This window comes from Sciurus carolinensis, chromosome 7 (genome assembly GCF_902686445.1).
Source record: "Sciurus carolinensis chromosome 7, mSciCar1.2, whole genome shotgun sequence".
Taxonomy (NCBI): Eukaryota; Metazoa; Chordata; class Mammalia; order Rodentia; family Sciuridae; genus Sciurus; species Sciurus carolinensis.
Window position 1 is genome coordinate 111540166 of NC_062219.1, and position 21269 is coordinate 111561434.

Sequence of the window (21269 nt, forward strand, 5' to 3'; positions counted from 1 at the left end):
ACCTCACCCTTCTCCTCTGCTTTGTGATACTGGAGTTGTAACTTGGAAACATTTTTGAAACAAGTTTTTTTTTTTTTTTTTTTTTTAACTTTTATTTATTTATTTATTTATTTGGTGCTGAGAATCGAATCCAGTGCCTCACATGTGCTAGGCAAGTGCTATACCACTGAGTTCACAGCCCTAGTCCACGACAAGTCTGTTTTGTACGTGTGGTTTTAACAGAATACCTTTAGAGTTGTGGAGGCCAAAAAATACAAGGTCAAGGGGTCTATACCTGGCAAGGGCCTTCTTGCTGGTCACACACCATGGAGAAGGTGGAAGGGCAAGAGAATACGTGCATGAGAGAAGGGAGCCAAACCCATACTTGTTCCCACGACCCCGCTCCCTTGACAACACTACATCATTAATTCACTCATGAGAGTAAATCCAATCATCTCTTCAAAGTCCCACCTCGTGACAGTGTTGCAGAGGAAATTAGGTTTCTACGCATGAACTCTTGAGGACATCCCCGCCACAGCACCAGTGGACATGTAGCAAGCACTAAGGAACACAAGTGGTAGGGGCTTTGCTTCTCCTGGTTCTGGTGCTTTTCCTTCTGACTGCTTCTGTGCTCTGTCTGCACATGGTTTCCTTTCCAGCATGAGGATTCTTGGTTGTGAGGTGGGGAACACTCAGTGGCACTCACCCTCCAGTCTTACATGTGCCCCAGCAGCCAGTTTCTCTACAAATGTCTTCAGCACCCCAGCAAGTTGAGCCACACCAGACCTCGGCACCTCAGCAAAATTCTCCATCACACCCTCTTCAAAGAGATGAGAGTCTCAGGCGCGTGGCGGGGAGGGGAAGGGCTCTTCCAAACCTGTTCCTTCCTCAGGTTCTCTCCCAGTCTATAGGTGGTGGCTGCTTCCTACGCCAGTTTTTCCTGTACTATCAGCCATTTCTTTGCCCCTCTTAGTACTTAATTCTTCATCCTGAATTGTCCTTGTTCAATTCCTGTTGCGGTTTCTTTCTCCTGAATGGACCCTCAACACTGAATAATGCCATAATTATTTGTAAAGTTTAAAAGAGGATGTATATTTTCTAAATCACTAAGAAAATTAAAGACAGGAAATTACAGTCCATTTAGGAAACAGAAATCAGTGAGAAAACATAAAACATGATCACAGCAGTCTAAAGCCCATAATTAACATAAAAGTAAATGGATTAAACCCTATTAAAATGCAAAGACTCTCTAAATGGGTTGAAATATAAAATATCAAGATATGCTGCTATTCAAGAGACAGCTAAAAGAGTATACGTTAAAGTTAAAAATAAGGAAATTTAGCAAGTATAAACAAAAAGAAATATTTTTATATCAAAGAAAGGAAAATTCAAGGCAGAAAAAAGAACAAAAGCAACTTTAGTAAATCTTTTTTAGAATTGTACTTAACAATACAAGTATTATTTACTCAACAGTATTAAAATATACAAAGCAAAGCTCTTGACAAAATTGAGAGAAATAACTGAAAAGGGAGACTTTAAAGTAACACTATTATTCTATGGTGTTTATAACCCAAAAAGAAAATTAAAATTTCAATAATATAATTAAATTTGATGATAAATACACATTCACCTCTGTCACATGCAAACTGAATAAGCATTCACTTAAAACATCCACAGAACGTTTTAAGGATGCGAGGTCTAAAATTCTCAAAAAACTCTAAAAAGCAAAAGCAAAAATCACATAAACCATGCTTTCTTTTCACAGTATAAAAATCCTACAAGAGGCAAAAATATTAAAAACAAAGCACACAAAAATGTTTAAGTATTCTAAATTGCTGAATCAAAAATTCAAAACATAACAATAAACTAGAAAAAAAGACTAGTACATATCAAAATGGCTGGGATGTTAGCATTTTTGAACTTAGGGAAAACTCCAAAGCCTTCAACATAGTCATCTGCATGCATACGAAAAATAAGCATCACATAAAAATAGAAAAAATCTAGAGAAAAGCAAATAACAGGAGAAATTAATACATCTTAAAACAAAATCATGTTAAATCAAAACATTAGTTTTCTAAAGGGAAAAAGCATATCTTTAACAAGACTAATGAAGTAAAGAAGTGGTAAGATCTAAAAGAAAGCACATTTCTTAGAAGTGGCAAAATTAATTGAAGAGATTTCTATTAAAACCCTCTATTTAAAAAAAAAAAACAATTTTCTGGAAGAGTACAAATTACTAAAATTTAGCAAATAACAAAAGGAGAAATGTATTTTTAAAACAATTTTAAAAAGTTGCTTAAACTTAAAAATGGGTAACATAATTATCATGAAACTGACAAATATAAAGAAATTATTTCCAAACAGGGTTCTAAACTCAAAGTTTCACAAGCAATCAAGTCACTCCCCACTGTCACTGTTTAATGCACAGAAAAATGCATACAACCCTCCTATTTACTTTGCAGAGCTAGCAAAATCCCAATTGTCATCTTTGTACAATAGCCCAAAACACCGAGCTTACGTTTGTAAAAATGTAAACTTCCCTAAATAATAGATAAGCAAGTCAAATTCTAAAATACCAGCAGGGCAGTTGCATTGTAAGAGAAATGCACTCATAGGGAGGATGCATGGTTAGACAGCATACTTCAGCTGTCACTGTTTTTCTTTGATAGTAGTCTTTATTATGCTGGTGTTACTTCTAATTTTCCAAAGAGGACTCTTAGTCATGGTGGTAGTTTCTTTTGACTCTTGATCAGATTTAAACTCAGTCCCAAAGTTACTGAAACCTGAACATACTTTTCAACACTAGTTTAACACTTCTAGCACCTAATGAGTGCCCGAGAGAAAACATGATCAACGTGAGGGTTACAAGTCGCCAACACTGCTCAGAATGGTGCTGGTGAAGAAGCCTTGGCTTTCCAGAACACTAATGAACAATGATAGTGTATCTATTTACCAGAGAAAGTGGCTCTGCCATGTGACAAAAGCATAAGTAGCAAGCAACAGAATGAGACTACCCATTTTGAAATTTTGCATTCTTGATTTTTTTAGGCTGTAAGTATGTGCATTACTTCAAATTCTGACAACAAAATGAGTCTTTATTATTAGATCAACTATTTCAAACCCTTATAATTCAACTACATAAATGCAAATAAACAATGAAGTGTTTAAAAACAATTTTTAAAAATGAATCCACCTGGTTCCAGGAGTACAGATGGTTTAATGTTGCAAAGTCCATTAATGTAAGTCATCAACATACCAAAATGAGAAAAACTATATGATCATCTTAACAGATGCCCCCAAAGTCTATGTGACAAGATTCAAGAGCCATTTCTAATTCAAAATCTTTGAAAGTTAAAAATAGAGATACTATCTATATAAAGAACATGTAAGTCAAATAGCCAACTTAAAACACTATGCATATTCCCATTAAAACCAGAAACAAAACAATATCCACCATCATCATCATTTAACATTGTTCTAAACATATCAGTCAACAAAACATGCAATAAAAATGAAATGAACATATTTAAGAAATATTACCATTATCCATAGAGGATACTGAGTATTTCTTAGAAAACCCAGGAAAAATTACTAGAAAAAGTAGAACTAAATGACTAGATATCAGAAAAATATCAATTTATGGCCTAAGACTACATAAGTATTACTTCTCAAATCTCTCCACCTAGCTCCATCCTCCAACCCCACCTCACCCTGCCTCAACCCTAGTTTGAGACCCTATTACTATTTGTTCAGTTTACTGAGTAGGGCTCCTAAATTAACTAGCTTCCCTACCTCAAACTGAGACATTACACAATAATGGCCAGAGTAATGTTTCTAAAACCAAATCTGATCTGTCATTCCTTTGTTTAGAATGTTCTCATAGCTTCCCTTTGTACTTGAAATAAGACCCAATTTCATACCATGTCTTCATACGTGTGGGCCTACTCAACACCCCTCTTAACACCCCAGTCATAATGTTCCTCCTTTGTTCCTCAGACACACCAGAGGCTTGTGCAAGCTATTCACTCTGCCTAGGATTTGCTTTCCTTGAATCTCACAAGGATGGCTCTTCCTAAAGTGGCAATTCAACGTTATCTTAAATGTTAGATCTTTCAAGTGATCTCTTTGATCATATTGTCCTATTTTAATTTCCTCCATAAAATCTAAAATTCATGATCTGAACTTTCCCTCGATGTTTAGTATTCCCTCCCAACAATTGTCACTCTGTGAGAACAAGAACTTCGTTTTAATAACCGCCCATCTCCAATATTTAAATGACTGACACATAAGAGTCACCCAATAAACATGTGGATTTTAAATTGTCTATCATTCTCAACAGACTGTACAGGCCACAAAACCAGAACCAAGACTATGTGAATCATTGTTCTATCCCCAAGACTCCAGCACAATACACAGCTGGCGAATGAGTGAATGAATGAACAGATGAATGAATGAGTCCCTTCTTTCTCCTTCTAGTCCCTAACTTCTAAGATTGAGCAAACTTTTTTGGTGAGTCCAACACATAATTTGGCCTATACTGAGCTTGTAAGCAACTAATACTGTACTAAATGATTTCATATGAATTGCTATAAAATTAATCTTCCTACTTCTACCCATTCCCCAAATTCTATAGCTATGCAACTGACCTGTTTGGCTTAAGCCAAATACAGAGCTTTAATGAAATTTGATGGCCTTGCTAAAATCAACCTTTAAAATGTCTTTGTCAAAAACATAATTACAAGAAAATAACTGGTCAAGGAAAATTAAATCTTTTAAGTTATAATCCATACACAGTCTTAAGTAGCTGGCAGAGAAGAGGCCTTCCCTAAAGTAACACTGAAAAAAAAATTCTGAGGTATTAAAAAGTTAATCTTGTCAGTGCAGAGAAATGACCATTCTATGTTGAAGTCATAAAGGATTGCCTCTTCACAACTAAAGTTAAGACACTGAATTGTCATTCTGATTACCTACAAGTTATTAAATATGACACAGAGTACACAGTTGATTTGTGGAAACTCTAGTTACTTCAAACAAAAGGATACATTCTCAATTTTTTATATTTTATTTTTATTCAAGGGTTTACTCACAGGCAACAATTTAGAGTCAGGCTTTTTAAATTAAAAGGCCAAAACTAAAAATTCTTGCAAATATGACATTGGTAAAAGAATGATCATCTTAATAATTCAAACCCTTATCTGTCCTGTCCGGTTAAAAGTCTTTAACATAGAATGTAAAATCAATATCATTTAAAATAAACAACTGAGAAACCACAGATGGTGGGTAAATTTGTCAATGAAGATAAACATCAGTTTCAGCCTTGCAGAGTATGAAAACCAGCAATTAATTTGTCCTGTGACAGAATATAAACTGTGCTTCAGAATTTTGACTGTAAAGTCTCCTTCTCCAGCAGCAAATCAGCATATCTATGCTGAAGCTCTTTTTCTCTGTCCTGTTGTCGCTGCACATCTTCTTTTAGGCACTTGAACAGATAAAAACATTAAATAATTATTTCATGTGTAAGTATGAGAAAATTAATTAAAACTATCTGATGCTACTCTGTCATCTTAGAAACAGCTGGGTTAATTTCTAATTCTTAAGAGGCACACATTCCCCAAAGAGAAACAGACAAAGCAAATAGTTTTGCTGGAAAACCAGTACTACAGCCATGCTTTGCTTTGGTCCTATGATTACCACCTTGTAAAATCTCTGCTACCCAAATAAACAAGACAGTACTGTCCTATCAATACCCATAAATGCACTAAAATAAGCCCTGACTTCCCTTGTAACTGGGCAGGAGTTGTCATGCACACTTAGGAGATAAATCTAAACCACACCTGGCCAAAGGAATTTGATGTTCTGGAATTGCTAGCTAGGTTCCCGGCATCCAAAGTTACAAAACCAAAGGACGTTGCTTTAGCTGCCCCTCATACAGCTACACAAATGGGGTGCAATTAAGTTGCAGGGGGACAAATCACAAAAATTAGTCCATGTTTTTCTCTCACGTGTGGAAGCTAGAGAGAGAAAAGGAATAAAAAATGGATCTCATGAAAACAGAAGGAAGAACAGTACAGCAAAGGAAGGGGATTAAAGGAGGGCTAGGGGAAGCACTGAGGGGTGGTATTGAGCAAATTATGTTATGTGTATGTATGAATGTGTCACAACGAATCCCACTATTATGTATAATCCTCATGAACAATAAAAAACACTAAAAAAAGAGTCATTCCATTTTATAGTGTGTCAATGCACAAGAGAGAAAATAAGAATGTCTGTGGATCCATCATTTGCCTGGTGTACAGGTCTAAACTAAAAAGTCAAAAAGGGGAGACTCTTCTTGGAAAGGACTGCCAGTGTACTTGCCAAATTATATTGTTAGCTCCTGTGCATGAATGAAAATGTAACAACAAATCCCACCATTATGTACAACTAGAATGCACCAATAAAAAACGTAGAAAAACATAAATTAAAAAAAAAAAGAAAAGAAAAAGGGAAAGGCCTGCCAATACCAACTTCGGAAATACCCCACACAAGAGAAAGAAAAAAGGAAAGCTCTGATAATTCTTTGCAGCTGTCCTAAGCAATGCTTTGAGGCAAAACAATATTACCTCTAGCCTCCGGGGAATAGCAGAATCTTCATGTTTCTTGAGTTCTTCAAAAGTGCGTAACTCTAAGTGAGCCTGTTCAATTTGATCCCACAAGTCATTCAACTGTTTCATGAGCCCCATAGCACGAGATTGGTAACCTCCAAGCAAAATTTTCATCTTCTTTTCCATTTTTGCAGCTCTCTTAGCTTCTGTAGTCATGTGACCCCTGTTTATCTGAGGAAGGGGGAGTTACATAGACATACATTTAAAAACCAGGCTATTAAGTAATAGTCAAAAAGGTACCACAGGTTTCATCTATGTGCCTCAAAGCAAACACACTAGAGTTCCTTATACCTCAACTACTGTAACACAGAATTAGACTTAGGAAGAATTTATCTTGCACCTGATGGGTTTTCCAGGTTAGTCCTAAATAATCTATCATCTATTATAACAACTTCACCCATCTCACAGTCTTGATTTTCATAGTATAGGAAAACTCCTGTCTACTTTCTGAAAATAGCTTCTGCCATCATTTGTCTGCATCAGTTTTGGACTGGCAGCAGCCCAAGTTCATCATTTATATCTCAAAAATGCACTTCTGGGGCTGGGGTTGTGGCTCAGTGGTAGCATGCTCACCTAGCACGTATGAGGCCCTGGGTTGGATCCTCAGCACCACATAAAAATATAATAAAGGTATTGTGTCCATCTACAACTAAAAACTATTATTTTAAAAAATAAAATGCATGATTAAAAAAAATGCACTTCTAAGCCGGGTATGGTGGCACATATCTGTAATCCCAGTGACTCGGGAGGCTGAGGCAGGAGGATCTTAAGTTCAAACCCAGCCCCATCAATTTGTGGAAGTCCCTAAGCAACTCAGCAAGACCCTGTCTCTAATAAAACATAAATAAGGGCTGGGGATGTTACTCAGTGGTTAAGTGCCCCTGGGTTCAATCCCTGATACTCAAAAAAATATGTGTAATACAAAATTATGTATCTAAGAGCACCCTATAACAAGGGAGACTGTGTGATAATACAAATACTATCTTTGCTGAGATAGTAAATGTGGGGTCGGGAAAACGGTACTCAGAAATGGCACCATGGAGAAAAATACTGTCAAATGCAAAATACTGACATAAAAACCATACCAAGGTTATTCTGTATGGGATAGAAACAATAAAAATCACCAGAACAAATACATAACTTTCCATGTAACAATTCTGAAACATCCACTTCAAGTCTGATTTCAAAACAAACAGGTTCAATCTCAGTGTCTTATGATCAGAATATGTAAAGATGAAAAAAAAAAACTCTCAAAATGTATAGTATTTCTGGAAAAGTAGCACTTCATACCTTTCCATCTCTAGCTCAGTTTACTAAGTCAAAGTCAAAGGCAGCAGGGGATGGCACTGCAGGCATGTGCCTTAGAAACATGAGATGGATCTAAAAATTAATGCTCCTTTAAAACCATGCATTTCTTCAGCATTTTATAAAAGTTAAATTTTTTTCTTCTTCAGTTGAAGAATAAATCCATGTAAACTACTAATACCATTTAAAAAGAAACCATTATCCTCTAATAGGTAACAAATCAAAGTTAAGTTCTATGGCACAATATATCTTCTAGAAGGGTCATCAAATCCTGGAGAAGGTAGGCAGCATGGTACAGCAGATAAGAAAGGCACTCTTACTACCCAGCAGAGTCACCCAGCTTTTTTGAGTTGATGCAAGTTATTTAACCTCTGTATATCCACTTCTCTGTCAGTAGTAAAATGGCAGTCACTGCTAAAAGTTATTATGAAGTTTAAATCAAATGTATATAAAAACCCTTGGCTACGCACAACCTGGTATGGAATGAGCAGTCAACAATGTTCACTCTGATTACAATTATTATTTTGCAGATACTATGAAATTCAACCATTTTGCTCTCCTCTCTAATGACTAAGGGATTACAGAGGAGACTTTAAAATCTTCTTTAAATTCCTTCCAACTTTAATAAGAGACTATGTGGACCCCTCCTGGAAATAAAGCAAGGAACAACAGCTGTTCCTTCTTTTAAGTGGGCAGTTTGCCTTTTGAGAAATGCCAGATCAAATAACACACACAGGACCTCTGTCCTACACAGTGATATTATTAGAACATGAACTTGGGGTGTTCTTTAACTCCGCAGGAAGATTTTCTAACCCTAAAGTTCAAATGAGGTGAAGCAAGTATCCAAGTACACTGACCCAGCAATTTTGTTCCACATATACCCAAGAGAACTGAAAACATGCCCACACAAAAATCTCTACCCACTGTTCATAAGCAGCACTATTCATAGTAGTCAAAAGGTAGAAAACCCAAATATCTATCAACTGATAAATGGATGAACAAAATGTGGCATTATCTATACAGTGGGTTATTATTCAGCCATAAAAAGAAATAAAGTATTAATATATGCTATAACATGGATAAACCTTGAAAATGTTGTTTAGTGAAAGAAGCCACGAAAGACAATTGTATGATTCCACTACATGAAATGTCCAGAATAAGCAAATACACAGATTCAGAGAGTAGATTAATGGTTTCCTAGGGATGGACAAGTTAGGAAGAACAACAGGGAGTGACCACCAACAGGTACAGGGTTTCTTTCTGGAATGATGAAAATCTTCTAAAATTGATTTGTAACAGTTGTACAACTATGAACATACTAAAAACAACTAAATAGTAAACTCGAGAGAGTTTAACTATATGGTATGTGATTTATACCTCAATAAAGCTATTATGAAAATAAAGCACCCAATTAATAGAAACATCATCTCCAAGGACAAGACAATCCTCCTCATCAATTCTTCTGAATATAAAATACAAGAATCTCTTCCTAACCCCCAAAATCAAAATACTTTCTGAGCCTAAACTTTAGAAAGGTGGTAAGAAGGAGGAGCAAGATCGATTTTTAAGGCAAAATTTCCACCCTCATAAATTTTACAGCACAAACAAGGAAAGAAGACAATAATTTGCCCTCATCTTCTCCCACTTCAAATATTCCTGGTGTGTGGTTTTTTAACCAGAAGCTTTCAACCAAGGTTAAACTTTAAAATTACCTGTGGAGTTTTTAAAATCTGCCAGTGCCGGTGCTCTAGCCCCCAAATCAGATTTAAATGGTCTCAGAACTTTGTGTCTTTAAAGTCCCCACGTAGTTCTAACAAGCAATTAGGATGGAGAACTAATTCTGACAGTCATCACAGGAGCTAGACATGAGGGGTTTTCTCAACTACACCCACCAAAAAGTTCCCCTTCCCCAAAAGAAATGAACAACTAATTTCAACAAGTTCCTTGTACTACACTTCAGCATGTTCTAAGAATACCCGTATTAGACACTCCAATTATATGTGGATTCAAATACACATCCAAAAGAATTTAAGAGCATAGAATTTCAAATTAATACAGTGTTTTTTTTTAAATTAGTCATACAAATTAACATTTTCATTGGTTAGGATAACTCCATTAGCTTTACAATGATTGCTCTCCATGGATATTCAATTTCTAATTTCATGTGACAGCTTAATGCCTATGCTCAGAAACTGTTTAATTAGTCATCAAGGTACATTTAGTATTATTAGTACACTGTATCTGGGAATTACCTCACCTCATTCAGTTGAGTTATTCATTTACTACTCCCAAACCACCAGGGATTTTAAAACTTCAAAGTTGTTAGTTTCAATTTATTGCCAACAATTACATTTAGCTCAAACTTCATAAAAGTCCTTTGGCTCGACTATATTGTGCTAAGATTCCAAGCAAATATGGAAATAACTTTATACAACAGTAAACTTAAGCACAGGAAAAAATTAATTTAGTTAAAAACTATATAAAGTTAAGTCATCAGATATATAAAGAAGAAATAGAAGATAGTTTTTAGTATTTGATTTTAGTTATCTTACATCTGCTGCCTAAAATGTAAAGAAAGGTTATCAGCATGTTTTGTAAAATGCTCAATCTATGACTGCTTAAAATGCTTCAGAAACATGAAATACACATGGGACAGAGCAACTTTAAATCATCCTCACCTATGCCCGTACAAAACTTACAGTTTACAATACAATGAATCATCAAGGAAAAAAGTTATATTTTTAAGTTGTTTTTTTTTTTAAAGTAAGCATTTGCAACTATCCTGAACAATATTTGCTTAGGAGTTGTACTGCATCCCACAGCTGATTTATCAAAGGGTCTCAAAAAAAAGCTTCTCAGACCATTACATCTTAGAGCTTATTTATCAAAAATTTTCAAAAAATGCTATTCAAATATTTGTACAAGATGAGCTGAGCAGCCCTAATCTGAAATGCTCCAAAACCCAAAACATTTTAATCCATAAGTGGAAAATCCACACCTAACCTCATCTGACAGGTCACAGTCGAAATGCACAAGATTATTTAAAATACTTTATAAAGTTACCTTTAGCCTACATGTATAATGTATACATGAAATATATATGAATTCTGTGTTCAGACTTAGTTCCAATCACCAAGATATCTTGCTATACATACACAAATATTCCAAAATCTGAAATCCAAAACACTTTTGGGCCCAAGCATTTCAGATAAAGGACACTCAGCCTCCATGTACTTGCAGATATACTTCAGAGTCTTCTTGAAGCATCTAATAGTAGTGGAGTTAGTGAAGTTGAGCATTGAGACCAGATCTCATGCCCAACTCCCTATTTAACCTCACCTGACCCTTTGCTTCCACAATAATCGGGTGAAATATGTTTTCTTTCATTACCATGAATTTGGTGATCATTAAGAGGGCTTCAGGGCAGCTACCTGCTCTAGCCTGTCCCCCGTGTAATACGACAGGAACTTCACATGGGCAAACTAGTCGGTATCAAGACTACAGTCTGAGAAAGCAACAATCTCTGTTCTTAAGATTTGCTGACCTGAAAAGCATCTTATGACAAGGCAATTAGGATCAGACGTACATCATTTGGCTACCAAAGCTCTATAAACTGCTCTTTAATCAGTCTTCTGGCAAGATGGATGTGGACAAGAATCCTCCATTTGCTAAGTGAGCTGGCTTTCTTTCTTTCTCTTGATACTGGGCATGGAACCCAGATGCTTTACCACTGAGCATATATCCCCAGCCCTTTTGTTAAATGTTTTATTTTGAGACAGGGTCTCACTAAGGGTAAAATTCAATCCAAAGCAGACGAATAGAAATATATGTAATATATAAATGAGTAGGGAGATCAAGGCTAACAAATTTTATGCACTGTAATTCTACTTTACAAGAACTGGAATTTGCTTCAAAATAACAGTGAATGGGAGATAGTTAAACGAATGACTATGCTCTGATGACTATTATAGTTAGGTAATACATGAAGAATCATTAAACTAGTCTACTATAAGGTATATTTTAAAATTCTTGTAATAAAAATTTCTTTTTAAATTTAAATTCAAGTCTGGCACTGAGGTACATGTCTGTTAACCCAGAAATTCAGGAGGCTCAGGCAGGAGGATCTCAAGTTTGAGGCTAGCTTCAGCAACTTAGCAAAACCCTATCTCAAATTTTTTAAAAACTTAAAAAGAAAAGGCTAGGGACGAGCCCAGAGGTAAAAAGCTCTTAGATCTAAACCTTAGTACCACAAAATTATTAATTTAAAATTTTCAAATTCAATATCTACTCTAACCACCATGAAACATCAGTAAAACAAAATATCAGACATTAAAATTTATGACTATTTCAACATACCAATTACATGAAATGTTCAATTAAGTGCATGATGTAAAATTCTTTTATAACCAAAATCAGTTTTAAGCATCACTCAGAGATACAGATGTCTTTCCTAAAATCAGCCCATGTCTCAAACTTCAGACATTCATCAAAACCTACAAAATATAAAAATTTGGCCACCACTGTTCAAGTGAACTTACTTCTTGATACTTCCTAGTACCAAACCAAGTTTAATTCAATTTAGGCAACTCCAAGGTATACAGACTTATGCAAACTTGTGAGAAAATTTACACTTAATAACATTTGCTATCTGCTAGCGTTTTAAACGTCTTACAGTATTACAAATTCATTCCCATTAAATAAAAGCTATTACCCACCTGAATTTTAAGATAAGGAAATGTGAGACTCGTAGAGGTTAAGTAACTTGCCCTAGGCCACCAAGCCACTAAGCAATGATGCCACTGCAGTTGTGTCTTACTTTAAACCCCAAGACATCAGGCCATATCACTGCTAATAAACCAAGTATCCTCTTTGCCTTAACCCCTGAAATGCAAACATGCCTAAAGAAATTCAAGCTGTGGTACTGAATGGTATTGCCACCAGAGAGCACTCTGAAAAGCAAATTATTCTAGACATAAGTAAATCATACCTTAATTAATGGAACTGCCCATCATTCTTTCCCTGATATAAATATTAACCTGTATATGAATTCTGGGACATGAAAAAAGCTAAAAGCTAAACATTTCCCCAGTTTATGTTTTTAAATTCCTGATTCTTTTATTCTTAATAAGCTATAAAACTACAGAACAATAAACACCTCGGAAAAATTTTACAGGAAAAAAAAAAAGAAGTAGGGCAAAATATATAACTAGTGTTTAATTATTTGGAGAGTTCAATAAAGCTAATCTTTGCTACAGACTTTAAATGAAAGCAAATGATCAAGTTTCTCTTTTCAAAAAAATTATATTTACAATATTATACTATTAAATGAAAAATGTAGTACAAGATGTCCCCAATTTAGTTTTAAAACACCTTCCTCCCTTCATCTACACGTTTAAAAAAAAAAAAAAAAAAAGATTACGTACATGTCTATGTACGAAAATGTTTGAGGTGATTATGGTTGGACAGTGGACGTCTTTTCTTCTATATTTTTCCTACTTCTCTTAAATTTTCTACAAAGCACAGGTATTATTTTTAGAAAAACATCTAAAAATGTTATTTTTTAAAATGCATAGAAGAGAAACTGTCTAAAAAGGACTGGCCAGAGACCAATGGAAAACCAATGGTCCCCAGGAGATGAATCAGTGGAACCATAAGTGTTTCCTCGGGTCATTACAAAAGAGAGCTGTATGGGACTTATAAAAGTGTAATTGTTACTTTCAAGCTCACTGAGTTTGTTAAGGTTACTAAGCTTAAGTAATTCCAAAATAAACACATTATCCTTGGGTCTCCAATACTGTCTTCAGTAAAGTCTGTTACAGTGAAGTTCAGAAAAATTAAGAGCATCCCTCACTGAAACTCTTGCTTGGGGGCCCAGAATATAACCTTATACCACTGTAAAAACAGGTTTAAGAATACCCAAAATAAATACACTGTTGATGGCAGTTCCACTTCCTAGTCCATCATTCAGCAATATGATCCTATAATAGTAAAGATGTGGTTCAATCACCAAAACATTTGCAAATAAGAGCCCGTGAGTGACTTTCCTTTCATCTCCATACTCCTCACTAGCATTGAGTTTCTTCAGTGAACCTTCCCTTTACTGATGAGATGCAGGACCAAGTAAGTGATTACTGTCATCATATATCAGAGTTAGCAACCATCCAACTGAATCCCTGCAAAGCAAGCTAACCAGTGAGGGAAAGCCTAATAAAAACATTTCCAAGGGTAGCAATACACTAACAAAGCATCGCGGAGCACTTTACAGCTCCATAGGTTAGGAAATAAAACATGTGAACTGCCTGAAACAAATTCAAGAAGCAAAATGGTTGTACCAAGGAAGTCCCTGGTCCAGCTCTCAGAGTTCTTGCTAGAAACAACTAAGAAATCTGTCAATACTTTAATACCTATGGCAGAGAGCACAACTTGGGACAGAATATTCCACAGGACTGGGAACTCCTCTCCTACACTACATTACACACTCCAGGGAACAAAAGCATAAACCTGCTGTGGTACTTCCAACACATAACTCTCCAAACAGCACCGCCCGCCAACTTAATCTTTACCCTAGGTTTTCACTCTGAAGTATGAAGGATATTTTTTTTCCTATGTAAAAATATCTGACTTAATAATGAAAATCACTGAGAAAATGGGATCCATTGTGCAGTCAATTTTGCTGAAATATAATCCTCAGGAAAGTCAGGGGTCCTCAGAAGAGTTTTATAAAAACACTGAGAAGGATTTTAAATGTGTTATCTGTGTTCTTTAAGTTACTTTATTTCCAAGAAGTCAATGTTACATAATATTTCTTGACTACATTGACTGTGCCAGTAAAATACAGGGAGAAGTATTACTTCTGGACCTAGTTTCTACCTCTAAGGAAAGCCTTTCCATTTTTATAGCTAACATGACAAAATCCACTTTTCAGCCAAACTTCCTCAACACAGCAGTTTAGATACTATTTCAAATACTATTAAATTTAATAGCAGGCCTAAATTCAGACTTTTCATTTCACTTTTGCACCTACTGGAAATTATTTCACTCAAAATAATTATGTCTTCAGATTATTTCCTATTTCCACTTAAAGTGGAAACAAATTAGAACACTTCGAATTCTATTTGCACTTCCCAAATACAGAAATGACTCATTTGTCTGGCATCATCAGAAAATGAAGTTCTCCACATTCGGCATTTTCAGATAACTGCAGCCCACAAGAGTGGAGAGTTCATCTATCTTGTTCCCCACTATGTCCACCAGAACCTAGAACAGTGTCTAGTACGTAGCAGACGTTCAGAAAGACACTAAATGCATGAGTAAATTTTTATTTTATTTAATTTTGTACGGCCCTTTTATTTTTAAACATTTTATGAAAAATTCCCTACAATGAATTACAGTCATCCTTCTTTCCTTTAAAAAAAAAAAAAAAAAGAGGCACTGAACAGAAATCAAGATTTTCTTCTTACTTTGGGTAGCACTAGAAATAGCAATCACTCTACTATGCTACCAGACACTTAATCCTCTGAAGCTATTAAAATGCACAGAACTTTTTGCTACCATATTAAAATGCCCTCCATGCTATGCTTTTTCTGAAGTGAGCTCTCATGCCTGCTTGCTGCTGCTGCTGCTGCTGCTGCTGCTGTTGCCGCCCCCTTCTTTTACACACAAATGTCTGGCAAGGTTCTGAAGTTAAATCTGTCTCTAGAGCAGAATAAAATATATGGACTTGGTTATAATTCAAAAGCCTTTTCCACTTACTTCTGACCCATAACTACAGATTCTATGTATTTAACAGACTCTGGACACACACACCCTACCATGTTCTACAGAAAAACTGAGATGGTTCTGTTAGTTTTAAATGGGTATCTTAAGGATTTTCATTTAAGTGCTAAGTTTCAAATATTAATCATGAGTAATGGCTCAAAGAGTAGCTCCAATATAAACCTCAGGGCATAAACACTTGGGAGACACCCGCCACCACAAAGCTGGGTTTCATCTTGCTTGTTAGGTTGTGATAAGGCCACAATTTAGATTCACTGTTCCAAAGTTCATGGCAGCAAAAATCAACACACTGGCAGCCATGGTGCTTGCCCAGAAAGGCCTGTCTCCCTAAACCTGAAAGTGGAAAGGATAATTTAAGTGTAGCATTTAGTTTATACAATGTAACTGGGGTTCCGTCCCCACAACAAACTTTGAATAATGTTTATAATTTAGCAATCAACTGAAATGATGAAAGAATTACCACAATTGAAATAAAATATTTATGTATTTTAAACCAGTAAAGCTGTGTCTTCAAAAGCAAAGAGAAATATAGTTCTGAATTAGGGATGGATACAAATAAAATGGGGATTTGTTTATTTGGGTCTCTGAGTTGCTTTTCTTCTCAAAGATTTAATGAACTTTCATTTGAAATAAGCATATTTTACTAAATTAAAGGATCTGATTAAGTATTTCTTAAAAGTAACTAGCTGGATAAACAATAAAGGAAGTTATCCAGGAGTCAAGAAGAGAAAAATTACTTCAGACTGTTTTATGAATATTCTTCCAAAGTCACCAATCCTTCAACAAAAATAGTTCAACGGAAGATTTCAGTTCCTGGTACTGAACTGAACAAAGAGAACCACATGTTTTTAATGGTTGCTCATAAACGACCCAAATAAATCTCCAAAAGAACAGCAGTGGTTCTTTCTGTATTTTTCCCTTCAAAATTCACAAGACCAATTCAACATCGAAATAAAAATTACTGTACTTTATGGCACCACTCACTTTGTGACACTTTTATTTGCTGTCATGAAAGTTAGTGCCTCAACAAACTAAATGAGATTTAGGGAAAAACTTCTTTTTTTTTTTTTTTCTTTTTATTTTAAACAGCACAAAATGTCCTTCCCATTTGCGGCAGAAAGAGTTTACCCACCTCAAATGAGATTTTCAAACTAAGTGAGAGACCTACGTATTTATATATAAATGTTACAAGGAATCTTTCCAAATAGCTCTCCAATCAATTATGATGCTGACCTTAGATCAGAATTACACTGTTAACTACCATTTATAAGAAATGAAGCCTACACTACAGAAGTATAATGTTCAATTTAACCACTGACGGTCTACTTTCCCCAACTTTAACTCAAAATTAAAACACAGAGCAACAGCACACCCTGCTGGAAGTTAGTAATACAACTAGAATAAGCAGCAGCCCTGAAATAAGATTTCACCCAAGATGAGAATTACTTAAGAAACACTAATTTCCCACTAACTGAAAACAGAGGTTCATGGGCATTAACCATCAGATGCCTACACATGTGATCTTAAAGGTTAAATTAAGACTTAGAATAACTTTAAAATGAAAAGATACTGCTTCTTCCTAATCCTTTCTCTGGTTCCACACAGTCCCAACCACCTCAAGTGATTTTACTCTGTCTGGATTTAACCCTAAATAAAAATATTCTCAAATCTGTTTCCTGTAAAGAAAAATTAGTAATCTCATAAAAGAGGAAACTAAGGCCATTTTCTGCAAGCAACTGCTTTAAGTACCCCTTCTCCTTCCCATCCCATCTTGGTCTTTGATATATCCCTAAAGACCAACATTAGGAATCCACAAGGCAGCCTGGTGGTCTATGAACCACAATTTACATGCCACTGGCAAAATCTATACAGATTCTGGAATTCAAAACATGCAGACTATTTTAAGAAACCACATGCCATGAAACTGCGTCTAGTAGGTTTCAATGTTTACATAGGCATGGAAAATCCTAGAAGCCATTGTCTAAGTAATCCAACTCTACCCTCTAACTCAAACTTACAGGAATCAGAAGATAGAAAAACTATCAAAGTTTTGTACGTGTGCTGCCTTGGCTATAGAAAGGAAACTCCTTGATACCACTGAGATCTCTTTGTAGAGAAAAGAGACTATTACAGTATTAATCTACATTGTTGTGAGTAACCAGTTATCAATTTGGTGGCTGCTCCCACATCTAAAAGGTACTGACTGACCTGTGGTTAACCTGCAGGGTACTCTTTAGAAGGCCAGTAATTGTGAAAACCCAATGAACAAAGTCAAGAATGATCCAATGCTTCAGTTTAGTTTCCTTCAAAAATTGCAAAGGCAAAAAGCAGCTCAAGTTTATTTTACTGAAGGTGTAACCAGTGGCATTATTTACTTCATAACTTAAATCAAGGTACATTTGAATCAGAATTTCAAAGGGATACCAACCTCAAGCCTCTTTTCAAGTGATTCAATTCTGTCCTTTTTGCTAGCTAGATTAGCCCGTGTGTAGCGGCTCTGCCCAGGAAGATATAAAACTTGACTGTAGCATTCTTCCCACACCTGGTTATAAGCTTCACTGGAGAGTTCTCCATGGCTCATTCCTTGTTTTACCACTTCCATCTCCTGCACAAGAACATCCTGGGCCTGTTTAGAATAATAATTTCAGAGAGTTTAAGTACTCCAAATACTTGTCATCACCAGAGGAAAGTTTAAAAAGAGTAGGTTTTTTTTCCTCCTTCCTTAGGCCTAAGGCAAGGAGTTTTGGTTGGTTCATCATTTTGTGGAAGGATGAGGGGGCAATACCTAAGCCTATAATTCATATTAATTGAATTACTATGTCTATAAGTCAATACAGACTGATTTTAAAATGTCAAGCATCTGTTTCCCCAACAATATAAACATCGTTTGTTTTTACTCGTAGCAGATACCATTTCTTAGTTAATAATCTATAATGTGTCGGAAACTTAGTTTAAAAATTTTACCCATATTATCTCCAAAGATCGTAACTACCTTACAAAGTACCAATATTCACCTGAGGTTTTTTTATTGTTTTTTGTTTGTTTGTTTGTTTTTGTTTTTTTGGTACAGGGATTGAACCCAGGGGCACTTAACCACGGAGTCACATCCCCAGCCCTCTTTATTTTTAATTTTGAGACACAGCCTCACAAAGTTGTTGAGGCTGACTTTGAACTTGCAATTCTCCTGCCTCAGCCTTCCAAGAACTGGGATCACAGGCATGTGCCACCACATCGAGCTTAACCTTCTTTTAAAGCTGATGAAACTGAGGCTCAGAGACTAAATTTGTTCAAGACCACATCACTAGTAAGCAGACAAAGAATCTAAGCCAAATGGCACCAAAGGTTGGGTGTGCTCCATTCACTTTCCCATTCCACCTCATACTCATCACCTCACAGAACAGTGAAGGGGAATCAGAACTCCTTTTGACACAAGCCTTTTTTTTCTCATCCTGAAAGAATACCCCTAACATTGCCAGAGAACCAGAATGGAGGCATAAATGAAGATCATAAATTAGCTTCAGTTCGCTACAAAAGGAACAGTTTAAAATGAGAGAATGACAGGGAAGATGCAAAACAGGCGGGGGTTAGATCACAGCTTTAACATTTAAGTAGCTGTCTGAATTGTTTAATTTCTCTGAGTCCATTTCTCATCCACAAAATGGAGATAACACCTCCAAACCTGATATGTTTGTCATTAGGATAAGTGAACAATATATTAAAGAGTTCAGTCCCACACCAGACACACAGAATTCCATGAACATATCACAAACCTGTTCTAGACCCTGGCATTGTGTGGCTAATGAAAAACTGACAACCACCTTCCATGCCTTATAGATTTTCAATCATTCCAGTAATGTTGGAAAATAAACACGTCAATATATGTTTTTAAAAAATCAAAAGAAATGACAAAAAAGAACCCAAAACTTTAACAAAACTGCAAAATTATGTACATAGAAAATAAAGTACTGATATTGTTAAGCAACACCTCTCAAGGGAAACTGAAAACACACCATTTTAACATAATGAAAATCTGAAACCTCATTCAAAAAGAAACGGTACACTCTGAAATTGTACATAGTAAAAATTTACAAGTTTAACTCTTATCAGGAGAGAATGTAGCTAAGTCATCTTTAAAGAGTAAGAATAAAGAATCTGCTTAAAATAGCTGTTTCAAATTCTTTTTGGAACAAAGAGGAATGCACAGATAAAATATGGGAGAATATTTAATATTATCTGTTTCAAATAATCCCAAAGCAATATTTAGAACTGTTACTTTTAAAGGTTGTATTAGAAATGTATCCCCTATAGAACCTCTAAAAGCACAATGTGATCCTTGTTTCATATTTCCATACATAAAATAAATTTAGGAATATTTATTTTCTAAATTCCTTTTCCTCATATTTTCACTGTTCAAGTATTGATTTCAGAACCTGAGTCTCAACCCTAATTCAATGATTAAATGTGCTTAACAGATAGAAGGCACTCAACAAAAGTCAGTTTCACTATCCCACTTACCAAAAAAAAGTAATTCAAAGTTACTTAGAAATCAGGGGCAAGTTGTTGATATATAAATCTAAACCCTCCCCCCTTTTTCTATTATCTAAAACTCCTATAAGAAATATGTACTAGTTTATACTAATACATATTTTTCTGAAAATAGTGAGAAACTGAGAAAGGTGTAAAGAGGGATAATGCATTAGAGGAGATGGGAGAAAGAATCCTGTAATTTCTCCCAACTGTGCAGCAGCTCATTTCAAATTAGAGTCATCACTGCCCCTCAGGGTCTAATATTAAAAGAAAAAAAGAATTAAGCAAATGACTGCTTTACTTCTGTCTTAGCCCATTTTTTGTTGCTAAAACAGGAAACCACAGATTGGGTAATTTTAAAAAGAAAAAAAATTTCTTTCTCACAGTTCTGGAGGCTAGGAAGTCCAAAATCACAGGGATACATCTGGTAATGCTTTCTTACTGCACCATAACAAAACAGAAGGCATTAATCCCAAGATAACTCACTCACTCCAGATAAAACCAACCCACTCATGAAGGTGTAGCCTTCAGATCTAATCACTTCTTAACATTATTACAACAGCAATTAAATTTCAGCATGAGTTTTAGAAGAGAATTTCAAACACAGCAGCTTCCAACTAGAAAATAAACTATTTTCTTATGCTACTGTACAGATTTCTATTCATAATCACAGATATTTGATCTATCAAAGGAGAAAGAATAAAATGCATATTGAGGGTGAGGCTGGATACAGACTTTATACAAGAAATTGTTTCCTTATATAAAAGAGTAGAGGGAAATCATGAGGGGATTTCATATAAAGTATTTCCTTTCTTTGAACAGGTGAATGGTTTACTCTATAAATTTTTTTAAAGAATTTAACCTTTATTTTATTTATTTGGGATTTTTTGTTTTGTTTTATTTTGTTTATTTGGTGCTGAGGATCAAACCCAGTGCCTCACCTGTGCTAGGCAAGTGCTCTATCACGAGCTACAATCCCAGTCCATCTATAAATATTTTTAAAGTAGATGGTCCCCAAATAACAATGGTTTGACTTTT

At 35.4% G+C, this 21269-nt stretch overlaps 1 protein-coding gene across 1 annotated transcript in view; it reads right to left on the reverse strand.

Moving 5' to 3' along the window:
- Positions 1–3053: 3053 nt before the first annotated feature.
- The window catches only part of Cdc5l (cell division cycle 5 like), a 47500-nt gene continuing 29284 nt past the window's right edge, over positions 3054–21269 (reverse strand). Inside the window, exons 14-16 of the mRNA XM_047558672.1 lie at positions 18133–18330; positions 6582–6794; positions 3054–5458 (exon numbers count right to left, since the gene is read on the reverse strand). Of these exons, the coding sequence (XP_047414628.1) occupies positions 5354–5458; positions 6582–6794; positions 18133–18330 (516 nt within the window). The 3' untranslated portion in view covers positions 3054–5353. The remainder of the gene's footprint in view (positions 5459–6581; positions 6795–18132; positions 18331–21269) is intronic.